This window comes from Bicyclus anynana, chromosome 7, assembly GCF_947172395.1.
Source record: "Bicyclus anynana chromosome 7, ilBicAnyn1.1, whole genome shotgun sequence".
In the NCBI taxonomy this organism is placed as follows: Eukaryota; Metazoa; Arthropoda; class Insecta; order Lepidoptera; family Nymphalidae; genus Bicyclus; species Bicyclus anynana.
Window position 1 is genome coordinate 9,722,618 of NC_069089.1, and position 12,874 is coordinate 9,735,491.

The following is a 12,874-nucleotide window of genomic DNA, read 5'->3' on the forward strand; positions in this document are numbered from 1 at the left end:
GTTTGAACATTTATTTACATACTAGCGGATGCTAGCGTATTGGCCCGTGACGAATTCGGCATTCTCTGATAACAATGCCGAATGTTCGATCTAGTTAGACCATTAAGTGGACAATAATTCACCTGCGAGTATAACATGGACGGGACACATTGATTCTGACTTGCAAGTTGCGAGTTTCGAGATTTGAATATTTTTTTAATTATGTTGGGTTTTACTTTACTTATATGTTGTTCCTAAGTTCATTATAATATACAAATCTAAAATGTATTAACAAAAATTGTAAACTACTTTATGTGTAAGTTTCAAGTAAAACGGATAACTCGTTTTGGAGCGAAATATGAAAACATCACTTTCTGAAAAAAGTAATTTTCATTATGTAAAATAATTATTATTTTCAAATATTTGGTTCAGAAAAGTAATCTAGTTAATTAATGACTAATTTTATAAAAGTAGGATGTTTAAAACTTCAGCACATGGCGGCAGTACTACCTCGGACCAGGTCTGTCACAAATAACTCTACTACTACTACAAAAAGTTCTTATATACCAATATATTGTATACAGACTGACTAGTCTTTGATTTTATGCAGTTTGCGTAGGTAAAAATAATCATAATATTTATAAATACAAAATGTTTTATACTTTAGTCTTTATTGTTGTGTTAATAAGAATGAATTTAATCATGACTAAATAAGTAGTATCATCTTCAGTGAAGTGCCGACCACTTACAAAATAACTAAGGCCGCGTTAATCACTTGATTTTATTGGTGTTCCCATAACCTTATAGTATGTAATGTACAAGTATCAACGTGTTAATGAATATGTACTTAGGTGATAATTCCAAAATTCGATTATCTTAATAATTTAACATTTTCAACAGACAGAGAGAAGGTTAACAATTCTACGTGTATATATTTTTTAATATATGAACATGTGTAACTTTTTACTCAGTAGTCCGATTTTTATATTTTTTTTATTTAGAAAGTGCATGTTTCTAATTAGGTCCCATATAAATTTAGAAAAAGAATCCACCCCTAAGGGTAGGAAAACAGGAATTCAATGTATACCCATTAATTGAAAAGTAAAACCACGCATAAATTTTTATAATGTAGTCTGATTTTAATTGTTATTTTATTTTTTCAAATACGACTTCCAAATTAGTCCGTTAATGGTTTTAAAACAATGTTTCTACCCAAAGAGTAGGAATATAGGGGTGATATATTCATAATTTGCCTACGCATCGCAGTTTTATCCGCATTCCCGTTACCGTGAGAATACGAGTATGAAATATATCCTATAACACTATCAAATAACAAGGCTTTCTAGTAGTATATAAACTTTCAAAATCAGTTTGGTAGATCCAGAGTTTTCCACCTACAATACCAAAAACTTTACCTCTTTATAATACTTTATAAACGCCGCCCCGCGGTATCCGTGTAGTTCCCGCTCCCGTAGGAATATGTAGATAAAATATAGCCTATGCACTATATATACACTTACAAATAACACATTCTATTGGTAAAAGAATATTCAAAATCGGTTTAGTAGATCCAGAGTTTACCCCCTACAACCTCACACATTTTATCTCTTTATAACATTAGTATAGACTAGCTGCCGTCGCCTCGCGGTTTTATCGGCGTAGTTCTCGTACCCATGAGAATACGATATAGCCTCTGAAACACAAATAACGTGGCTTTCTAGTGTTAAAAGAATTTTTAAACTTGATTCAGTAGATCCAGACATTACCCCATACTATACCATAAACTTTACCTATAATATGAGTATTAAAAGAAGTATAGATTCACTGAGTCTAATGCTGATTGCTGAGTAGTGTATTACCAACAAGAAAGATAATCATCAAATTTAAATAAATAATCTAGCATTTTTGCTCGGCATCACTTAATATATGGCATAATCACTAGACGCTGGTTCTTCTTCAAGATTTTTAATTTAAAACTAGAAACTTCTAGTAGCGGTTCATAGCTTGTCAAGTATTGGTACATTTGCCTCGCTCTAATTATAAACATATAAACATTCATTTACGTTTACGTGGTCGTATCATAACGGCGGCTAATTAATAAACATCTTTGTTCGAGTCTTTGAACATCTTCCGTATTCTTAATTAGACCAAGTAGAATAACAATAACCTCATGTAACCTACATGTAAAAAAACATAATCATCTCATTTATTATGCTGAGTATTCACTATTGCAGACGTGGGCTTTCATTCAAGGACTGATATATTAAGACCAAACAACCTTCCAGAACGATCCTCTAAGTCAAGGTCCGAGTCTCAAAGGAATCTTCTTTATAAAGTCGTTCTGCTGGTCTCATCTGCTTCTGCCTTCGGGATCATGCGATGCTTCTGCGTTCGCATAAACCCCCGGTGACTCCGCTGAGGTCATATTAACCTATACAATAAATAAAAATCACAATTAAGCAATGTATTGTTTATAAAACTCGAAGCTTGAAATACAATAAATTAGTTTTTGAAATCGCTATTAGCATTAATTTTTGTAACTACATTAGTACTTAATAAAGGACAAAGGTCAAGTTAAGTGTTTACATGCGCATCCACAACCGTACCACCTACTCATACTGAACTCAACAAATAGAAGTAAAGGCAAAGTTTTTGCTTTGAATATACGAAGCGACGCGACGACCCAAACGGTATGTCGCAACCTGGTAATAGAAGAAATACTTACATATATAAGACGGACGTTTGGCTACGTAATCATCCCATACACCAAGCATTCTCTGCAGAAGACAGACGACACAAAAAAATAAGAACAATGAAATTCGTTAGTAACCAAAGTGAATTGTGAATACTGTGTGTAATTTAAAAGTGAAGTGCCTATGGATTTACACGTACCTTCTTTTTGCAGCTCCTGGTCATTTTTCTGGTAGCCGCAGCATCAGCAGCTCCTCAGAACCGCCAAGATGCACAGATCCTACGATACGACTCAAATAACGCCGGCTTGGATTCTTACAACTTCGTGTAAGCATCGAATAGACCAACATAATTAAAGTTGCAAGCCGCAATACGTTATTACAAAATTTTATAGTCAATTTCGTCTCAGTTAGTTAATCTTTCGACTCAGTTAGACTCAGTTAGTTAATCTTTCGACTCAGTTAGCTTAACGAGTTCCTGGGTTCGAATCCTGGGTCGAGCTAAATTAAATACTGAGCTTTTCTTTCGTATATGAAATTTTCATTGACACATAAGCAGTGAACGTCCGCGACTTCGTCCGTTTTTAGACCTTCTCAATCCGGTCCTTTCGCAAAATCCGTTCTTAGCGGACGTCTATTAACTACAAAATACTTCCAACCAAATTTCATTTTTCTACGTCAAACGGTTTTCGAGATTTCGTGATGACTAGTAGAGAATCTATAAATATATAAAACCTTTCGCGTTTTATATATTTATAGATTCTCTACCCGGAGTTGGAAAGTTGGTGGCGTTACCCCTGTCTTGAAGAACCGTCAGTCCTGGTCATTATCATTAACATCAGATAGTGTTCATTAATAAATTTAACAATATCAGCCTGAGCTCGCCAGCTCGCATTGGAGCAGCATTGTGTCCTGGTGCTGTAGTGGGCTATTAAAATAGGATGATAATGAATCATGGTCATCATCATTATCAACCCATATTCACTCACTGCTGAGCTCGAGTCTCCTCTCAGAATGAGAGAGGTTAGGCCAACCACGCTGGCCCAATGCGGATGGGTAAACTTCACACACGCAGAGAATTAAGAAAATTCTCTGGTATGCAGGTTTTCTCACGATGTTTTCCTTCACCGATTGAGACACGTGATATTAATTTATAAAAATGCACACAACTGAAAAGTTGGAGGTGCATGCCCCAGACCGGATTCGAACGCACATCCTCCGTAATTGGAGGCAGAGGTCATATCCCCTGGGCTATCACGGCATGATAATAAGTTTAACCTATTTGCAGTTGGGAGTTGTCGGATGGAACAAAACATGAAGAACAAGGCCAGCTTAAGGACCAGGGAACGGAAAACGAAGGGTACGTGGTCCGTGGGGAGTACGGATGGGTCGGCCCCGACGGTGTCGAATACCTCATCACCTACGTGGCTGACGAAAATGGATTCCAACCGCAAATCCAACAAGGTCCTGGCGGAGCTGTCCCGTCAGCTGTTGTAGCATCCCTTCTAGGTTAAGCACGGCTATTCTCTAACAATGTTTTGTATAACTCGCATGTGCGAGTTTCACCGCTATTTTTCTCATTCTAAAGTATCGTGTTAAACAGAGAGAGACAGAAGTGAATTCGAAACTCGCAATTGCGAGTTACTAAAATATCGATACAGAATAGCGCTCGAGGTGTTAATAAATTGATGGAAACATCACCTGTAAATAGCCCAATCTTGAACTGTATATAATATTTATATTCAGTTTCATTAGAATAATTTTAATATAGCAAATTAAATTTTATCCACGCATTTTATTTCTCCTTACATTTCATACTGTCATGGATAATACGATACTCAAGTATTAAACTGTATAATTATGTTATGGTAAAAAATAAGCTATAATTTAATTTCATTATCAGACTAGAGGATTTCAGATTTCGGGAAATTCATGGATTTTTCCGGTAACCTGTGCAGATCGGTTCAGCCGTCCTAGAGTTAGCATGGCCAAACGCCCTTCCTCAAGAGGCTCTTAAAACACCAAACAACAAAATAAAAAAATGTCAAAAAATCCATAGTAAAATCTATTTCCATTTAAAATTTCAACTAAATCGCTTCAGTAGCCAGTAGTAAAGGAGGAACAAAAATACACACTTACATACAAACTTTCGCCTATATGATATTAATGTGATTATTAATCTATACTAATATTATAGAGGCATAGTTCGTGTGTTTGTGAGGTTGTATGTGGCAATCTCTGGCACCATTAAAACGATTTTTAAATTTTCCTTATTAAACCACGCTATTTGTGAGTATCATGATGATAGATGTCAAGAGCCGTGGTAGCCTCTGTGGATATGACCTCTGCCTCCGATACCGGAGGGTGTAGGTTCGAATCCGGTCCGCGGCATGCACCTCCAACTTTTGTGAATTTTATGAAATTAAATATCACGTGTCTCAAACGGAGAAGGAAAAACATCGTGAGGAAACCTGCATACCAGAGATTTTTTTTAATTCTCTGCGTGTGTGAAGTTTGCCAATCCGTATTGGGCCAGCGTGGTGGACTATTGGCTCTCATTCTGAGAGAAGACTCGAGCTCAGCAGTAAGTCGTATATGGGTTGACTAGCTGACGCCGCGCGGTTTCACTCGCGTGGTTCCCGTTTCCGTAGGAATACGGGGTTAATATAGCCTATAGCCTTCCTCAATAAATGGGCTATCTAACACTGAAAGTATTTTTCAAATCGGACCAGTAGTTCATGAGAGTAGCGCGTTCAATAAAACAAACAAACAAACAAACTCTTCAGCTTTATAATATTAGTATAGATAATGATGATGATTTGCGAGTGTCATAGGTTATAATTTATCCCCGTGTCCCGGTAATTCTACGGGAACGGGAACTAAGTAAGTGAAACCGCCAGCTATCTGTTACTTAACTTTTATAGAAAAAGGTTATTTTGGTATCTATATTTTATGTTCAATCAGTAAATTATTCATATATTTATTTGTGCCTAAAGGTTTTCAACACCTACATTTATAACGGGCCCCTAATCATTGAGCGCCCAAGGGCTTGTTGCTCAGCCAAGAAAGCTTTCGCAACACTTACTACGATCTACGTTTTGAAAGACAATTAATTATACTATTACCATTAATTATACAAAACTAAATAAATAGGTTTTCGTTATTAAAAATCATTTCGAACAAAATGCCAAAATGGCTACGTTTTTAAAGCACTTATAATTATTTCCACAATACCAATATACAAGCTTTTTTAAAATTTTGGTCTGCCTATCTGTCTGTTTGTCTAATTTCTGGAATGGCAGAACCGATTTTAACGATACTTCCACTAGTAAATATGGTCATAGAACAATATATTCATTTTCTAATAGGATTTACTCAGATTGCTATTGTCCTTGTAATCAGTGGTAAGATTTTAACACAAATATGATTTTTAACAACAATAATGTCTTAAATACTTGAAAAAACTGCTGTTCATATATAATTCTAATTAATATTTCTATCCATTTAAATATTAAAGTTCACTCTTAAATTTTGTTGTTTACAGATACAAATTAATCTAATTGAGTGTAAAAATTAAGGCGGAACTAATTACGGAGATTTACATAACTACGCATAAACAACACTAATACCATGATCAATATTTTAATTAAAATTTTCAAGAATGCATCTAAGACTTTAGTATGGCCGGCAGTGGTATGTCAAACTCAATTTTGTCACGCGTTTTTTTTGTGTTACTATCGAAACTAAGTCGTTTACCTTCGAAAGCTTGATCAACTTTTTGGGCAAGTAGGTATTTTCGCCTTTACTAATAAGTCATCTGCTACAGATATAAAGGATGAGAGACATACAATCCGGCTACATTGTTTAAAATAGTCCCCGTAGAAAGAACAAATCTAAAAATGAAACTGGTGTGTACCATATTTGTTTATTATTTATAGATAAGTGTTTGTGTTTTGTGAGTGTGTAATGGAGAGAAATGGCAAACATAATAATATATTATAATTAGTGGCAATAAATAATTATTTTGAGTAACTTAAGAATCTGGTTAAAAAATTAATATTTGGCAATCAATGCTTTATCTTTCATGACAATTTAAAACTTAATATTGTATCTAATGTTTGAAGTAAAAGCTTGGACTTTTATAATTGAGTATTATTTTTTTCCAACATAAATAATTATGACATTGTTTGGTCCTAACTTAAAAAAAACGGTCATATTCAAGTTCTAGTCAAATTCAAATTCATTCGAATGTTTGGTTAAACTTTGTGTGTGAAAGTGATATAGCCTTTAATAAGAGCTATTTAGAAGTCATCTAAAAAACAGACATTCATCCCATTTTCTCCAAGCTCCACCTTGATCTATGGCTGATCTATGGCTAGATGTAACAACGATCAACGTCCTAATAATAAACGCTCGAATCGTTTATCATCACAGAACCTATTTTTATCCTTAAATTATTATTTTTTAATATAATCCTTAATAATTAATTAAATATTTATATTCCTTAATAGTTAAATTTATAATGACCGGGTGCGACGGCTACATTACTTTAATTACACAACTTCAGATTTACAAGTCGATTAATATCATAACGTAAATATAATAAATGGATCCATTATTATTTAATCGCGGCTAAATTTTTTGATTGGCGACAGAAGAGCTGGCTCATTTTTTGCGCCATTGATCAGCCCGTCTGTACAACCATACCAAATGCGCAGGATTTGTGTATTTTGGGTCTATTAGGACAAATTAACTTAAGTTTTTTATTGTATTCTTGTAAAGTCTTGATATTTTTCTTTTTCAGTTGGTATTCCTGTGTTTAGTGGCTGTAGCAGCAGCGGCACCTCCTCCCTCATACACTCGTACTAACAGTGTTGATGCTGAGGTCAGAAGCTATGAGAATGACAATGACGGTCTCGGTGGCTACAGATACTAGTACGTCTGTTTACTATTGTTTCTGCTCTTTCATTGATTTATTTGTCTTTTTTAAATTTTGTCACAATGCTTCATCATTATCAACCCATATTCGGCTCACTGCTGAGCTCGAGTTTTATATCAGAATTAGACGGGTTAGGTTAGTCCACCACGCTGGCCCAATGCGGATTGGCAGACATGCAGAGAATTAAGAAAATTCTCTGGTGTGCAGGTTTCCTCACGATGTTTTCCTTCACCGTTTGAGACACGTGATATTTAATTTCGTAAAATGCACACAACTGGAAAGTTGGAGGTGCATGCCCGGACCGGATTCGAACCTACGGGAATCGGAGGCAGAGGTCATATCCACTGGGCTAACACGGCTCAACAATGCTTACAAAATGTATTAATTAAGCAGCCCGTTCCCGGTATCCCGTTGCGGGATATTTTGTGTGCCCAAGTAACTTATATCCGGCCCTTGATCCAACAGTTAAGCGAAAGCTTCTTAAGTTGTTGGTCGAAGCTTTTCGCTACAAGACCATTATTATAAATACTTTAAAGCGAATTCATTAATTTCGTGTGTGATATTCGTTATAATGAAATAAATCCCATCCGGGGATTTTGCCACTTCGATTTGAAGTCGCGTAGAATAGCAAGATACATTTTATATTTATTTTTTATTACACACTTCTCTGAAATATATTCAATATAAAGTATTAAACAATAAGTACAGAATAACAAAATTTATTTTATGATGGTGCCCAGAGAAACACCATATTAAAGTTCTGCTCAAAATTAAATCGATATTTCGCACTATTCCTGGAAAAAGGAAGTAAGTGATTTTCACCAACTTTTCAGGAGCTTAAAAAAACTGTCCTATATTTTTTTTATGAGTTCTAGAAAAAAGTTTCAAAGAGAAAATCGTAGGTCACAGTTGCCTTCAACTACGCGTGTTATTTAATTTAGGAACGGCTTGATGTACTTCGAGATATTCTAAAAAAATACGGTTACATCGGTATTCCACAAAACATAAAGAATATTTGCAGGAGTAACTACAATTACTGTTTTTTTGTTATGTGTTTTGAAATATATGAACTAATTTATCTCTACTTACGGCTTTATACTCTCCTATTTTTAATTATAATCTAGAGTTGTAAGTATAATCACGATGTTATTTAACGGAAAATCCTTTTTTGTACATAGAGTTACGTATTTCCAGGGAGCCATTTATTTTAGAATTGTTAGTGTATTTAAAAATATAGCTTTTATAATGCGGAAAGTAACTGAATATTCAATTTGTATCATGTAATATCTACTTCTTACAGTAAATAGTCTATTATGTGCGTATATTTAAGTCAAAACTATAAATATAGGGACAAAATTTATATAGAGGAAATGAAAATAAACAGGGTTATTATTTTATATTTTTAAAGAAATGTTTATTGCATCCATAATCAGCTTAATCGAGAATAGTGATATTTTTATTAACCTTCATTATCCTCAACTTCGAAATCGGACTCGGTGGCAGCAGATTGAGTACTTAAACTTTTATAAAACGTCTGGTAGTGTGGAGGTATGTAATTATATTTACATAGACTCATCAAATCTTTGTATAATTTTTCAGGTATCGGTAGCGGCGCATCGTATATTTGCACTAATGCCTGATGTGTTTCAAAAGGCTCGCTGCATGCAGCTCTTTTTTTTTCTCATGACTCTTCCGCTTCTATTTGTATTTACAATTATTGGTGTCTCATCATCGAATGCATATTTTATTTGCAATTTCCCCGGACAATGAGGATCTGCCGAAATCTCTTTAACTTTATTCCAACTCACTTTATTTCCAAAGTTATCTTTTTCCCAGTTTTTATTGTTGGCTACAAGCTTTTTGAAAACGAAAAAAATGTCTTAAGTCATTTCTTTGACGTTGTATTTTTCCCCTTGTACTGTATAGAGTACGTGCATCGAGCCACCCTCATTTTGAGTATGACCTTCCTGTAAAAATCTGTGCGTAATTTTTATACCTAATGCTTTAGATGCGTGAATATATAGAGCAATCAATCAAATCAAATCAAAAATCATTTATTTCAAGTAGGCTCAGTTTACAAGCACTTTTGACACGTCAGTTGACTATTTGTAAAGATTCTACCACCGGTTCGGAAGGCAGATTCTGCTGAGAAGATACCGGCAAGAAACTCAACAGTTGCTCTTTTGAAATGAAAAAGTCATACAGTGTTATAATTTACAATTGATAACAATTACAGTTTCTTATAGTTTTACTTCCTGTCTGAAGGTGGAAGCTGATCCAACGGCCTCCAAGCATCTTTATCATTAAGGAACTCATCAATGTTGTAGTAACCTCGACTAAGTCAATGTTTTTTAACACATTGCTTAAAGCTATGCATTGGCAGGTCCATCACAGTCTTGGAGATCTTATTATAGAAGAGTACACCCAAACCTACAAAAATTTTTTTTATTCTTTGGAGACGATATGCAGAAATAACTAACTTATGCCCGTGTCTAGTAAGACGTGGGTATAAATCTCCTTTTCGTTTGTACAAGTTAATATTTGTGTGTGTGCAAAAACAAACCGATTACGATTTTGTCCAGTGCAGTTATCCGAATAAAAAGAAATTAGAATTAAAGACTTTGATTCCTTTCGCAGCTTCACCTTGTAGATAACACCATAGACAGCTGGCTATTTCATTGGCACCTTTTTTTGCTATTTGGGCATGCCAAACATAACAATGACTACTTTTAGTCAATATGTTATATACTGTGTAATTAAACACTGGGTACTTGCGTTTATAATGGAAAACTCCAACCTCTGATTGCGGTAAGTTTAATACTTTTTCCAAATCAAAACAAGTCACAGCGTTTTCTTTAAAACCTAATTAGGAAATAATTATTCTTTTTCTTGGTTTTTAATTTTTCTTATAAGCTCCTTATTTTTTATGTGCTTTTCATATTCTTCTTTCAACTGTTCAGTTTTTTCAGAATCAGCCTGGTCGTATAAGCTGCAAGTTTCGCACAAATAATTTTTTGGCTGGAAGAAGCCAATATTAAATTTTGTAGTAAATATATTATAGTACCATCTCTCGGATGCTGGAGTAACATCTGCGATCGAGGTTTGTTCAAGCCTACTAGAGCAACACGTGTTGGTTTCCCTTTAACGTATTTTAAAATATAATCCCACTGACGCTCATGATTAGCTAACTGCCAGTAGCTTTCGAATGCAAGTTTTCTTTCTGATTGATCAATTTTTTCGGTGCACTTTTTTTTACATGTACATGGATCACCTATTTTCTTTCGTTCTATTTCTTTTTTAGCAGATTTAGAATGGTAACGTTTTCATGTTACAACTATTGTATATTATAGAAGTTGACGCTACAATATGAAATTTCTCATAATGTGGTGTCTTTTTTCCGGAGGTAATATCTATTTCGCTTGGAGGTCAAACAAATAATCTGTTTTTCTTTCGATTCATCTACAACAGCTGTATACTCATTCAGTTTATTTTCTTTAGGTTGACATTGTACAGTTCTTAAAATCTCTTTGAATGAATCAGGGGTAGTTATCTTTGTAATAGCAAGACGTGATGCGTGCGGTGTAGACATAATGACATCAACAGATGATTTTGGACTACCTGCTTCAGGATCTCCACTTATTGGAGGCTTTAATATCACGTCAGCATCGTTTTTAGTGCAAATATTTGACCACATATTACTTTCAATATTTTGAGTATATTGAAAATTTGGCTTCTTACGTATCCTGCGTCTTTTATGTGCATTTTCAGCAGAGATATTTTCATCAGTTATCTAATAATCGTACTAAACTAACCGACGAGCGAGAGCGAGCCGCGAGTGGTGTAGGTACTACTGTTGCGTGCCTTGTATTGTTAGATGCAATACATCGAATAAGTATTTTTTTCTATATACGACACTAAAATAGTTTATTTTTTACTACATTTTAACTACACGAACACATTCTTAATTTTTTTAAAGCATAAATTCAAAATTACCTAAAATAAGATATGAAATGTTTTGTGTAATAAAGAAATAACTGAAACTACACTTTACGCATTGTGAAGTTTTGCCGGGTGGAAAGTATGTAACAATAATCACACATAAACTATCAGCTAAATTTTTCGTAGAAGAAATAAGTAATTAGAATTACACAATAGTCCAAGATTGTAAAATATAGGAACAAGTATTTAAGTTTATTTGCGTTAAACATTTTCTTGTAAATCTTCTTTTAAAATTTACGTAAACATAATTATGACTTTAAGAACGGTATAATTATAAAGCGAATAAATGTAAATATACATATCTCTATTTTAGGCTGGAATTTTATGTTTTCTAAAGTCGTAAAATTTTAGTATTTTTGCATTTATTCCTTCATTTTTGTCGATAGCTTCACGATATTTTGACAGAAGGTGTAAACCATTATGCTCGCTTTATTTACGTAAAAAAACATTTTTGACGCAAGTTTAGTTACGTCTTTTTTACAGGGGTAGTGCGATTTATCGTAATGGCTAATCAAGTGGCATACGATACTTTTCAACGACCATGATAAATAATATATAACTGGCATTGGGCCATGGGCTCCTCGATTTTGTATCAGCGTGACCTCCTAGATTTTGTCTCTTGCCTGGAAAGGAAGCCTGAATTTTTGTAGCCAATGCCATTCAGCTATTCAAAAATTTTAAGAAAAATTATTGTAGCACGGTTTACCTGTGTAGTACCTACTGAAAATTACCAAACGACCTGTAGGATGGTTTGATGTTTTATATTGAGTAGATTACGAAATGGGAGTAGAAAAACTTTATTAACAAAATTAAATAATCTTTCAGCTTCGAACAGACCGATGGAACAAAGCAAGAACAAAAAGCTGAGGTCCGCAATGCAGGACGTGAAGACCAATACCTCGCCATCACGGGATTCTACTCCTGGTTCTCTCCTAATGGCGTAGAGTACATAGTTAAGTACACTGCTGACCAGGATGGTTACAATTCAGAAATCGAAGAGGGTCCCGGTGGAGCACCTCCAGCGCTTGTAGCCTCTCTTCTCGGCTAAACTTAAGACCTACAACCATCGTTAACTAGTCCACGTCGTAAATTAGTTCTTATTTTGCTAAAAAATAAAAAAGTTCCATTAAAAATGAGTTTAATTTTAAACCATCATTCATATTTGAAATGTTGGAACAGTTTCAGGCAGAATTCCTATCTGTATAGGTCTTGTAGCCATGCGGCACATGGATTTGCTTTCTGCTAACGCTTTGAAAACCAAAAAAAT

General features: G+C 34.5%; 1 protein-coding gene across 1 annotated transcript; it reads left to right on the forward strand.

The window, feature by feature from the left end:
• The first annotated feature begins 2,710 nt into the window (after window positions 1-2,710).
• LOC112051041 (larval cuticle protein LCP-30) lies at window positions 2,711-12,740 on the forward strand. Its single transcript, XM_024093350.2, has 6 exons — window positions 2,711-2,800; window positions 2,885-2,997; window positions 3,958-4,181; window positions 6,543-6,577; window positions 7,474-7,604; window positions 12,433-12,740. Exons 1-6 carry the CDS (start codon window positions 2,792-2,794, stop codon window positions 12,653-12,655), a joined length of 735 nt encoding a protein of 244 aa, XP_023949118.2. The 5' UTR covers window positions 2,711-2,791; the 3' UTR covers window positions 12,656-12,740.
• Window positions 12,741-12,874: the final 134 nt, after the last annotated feature.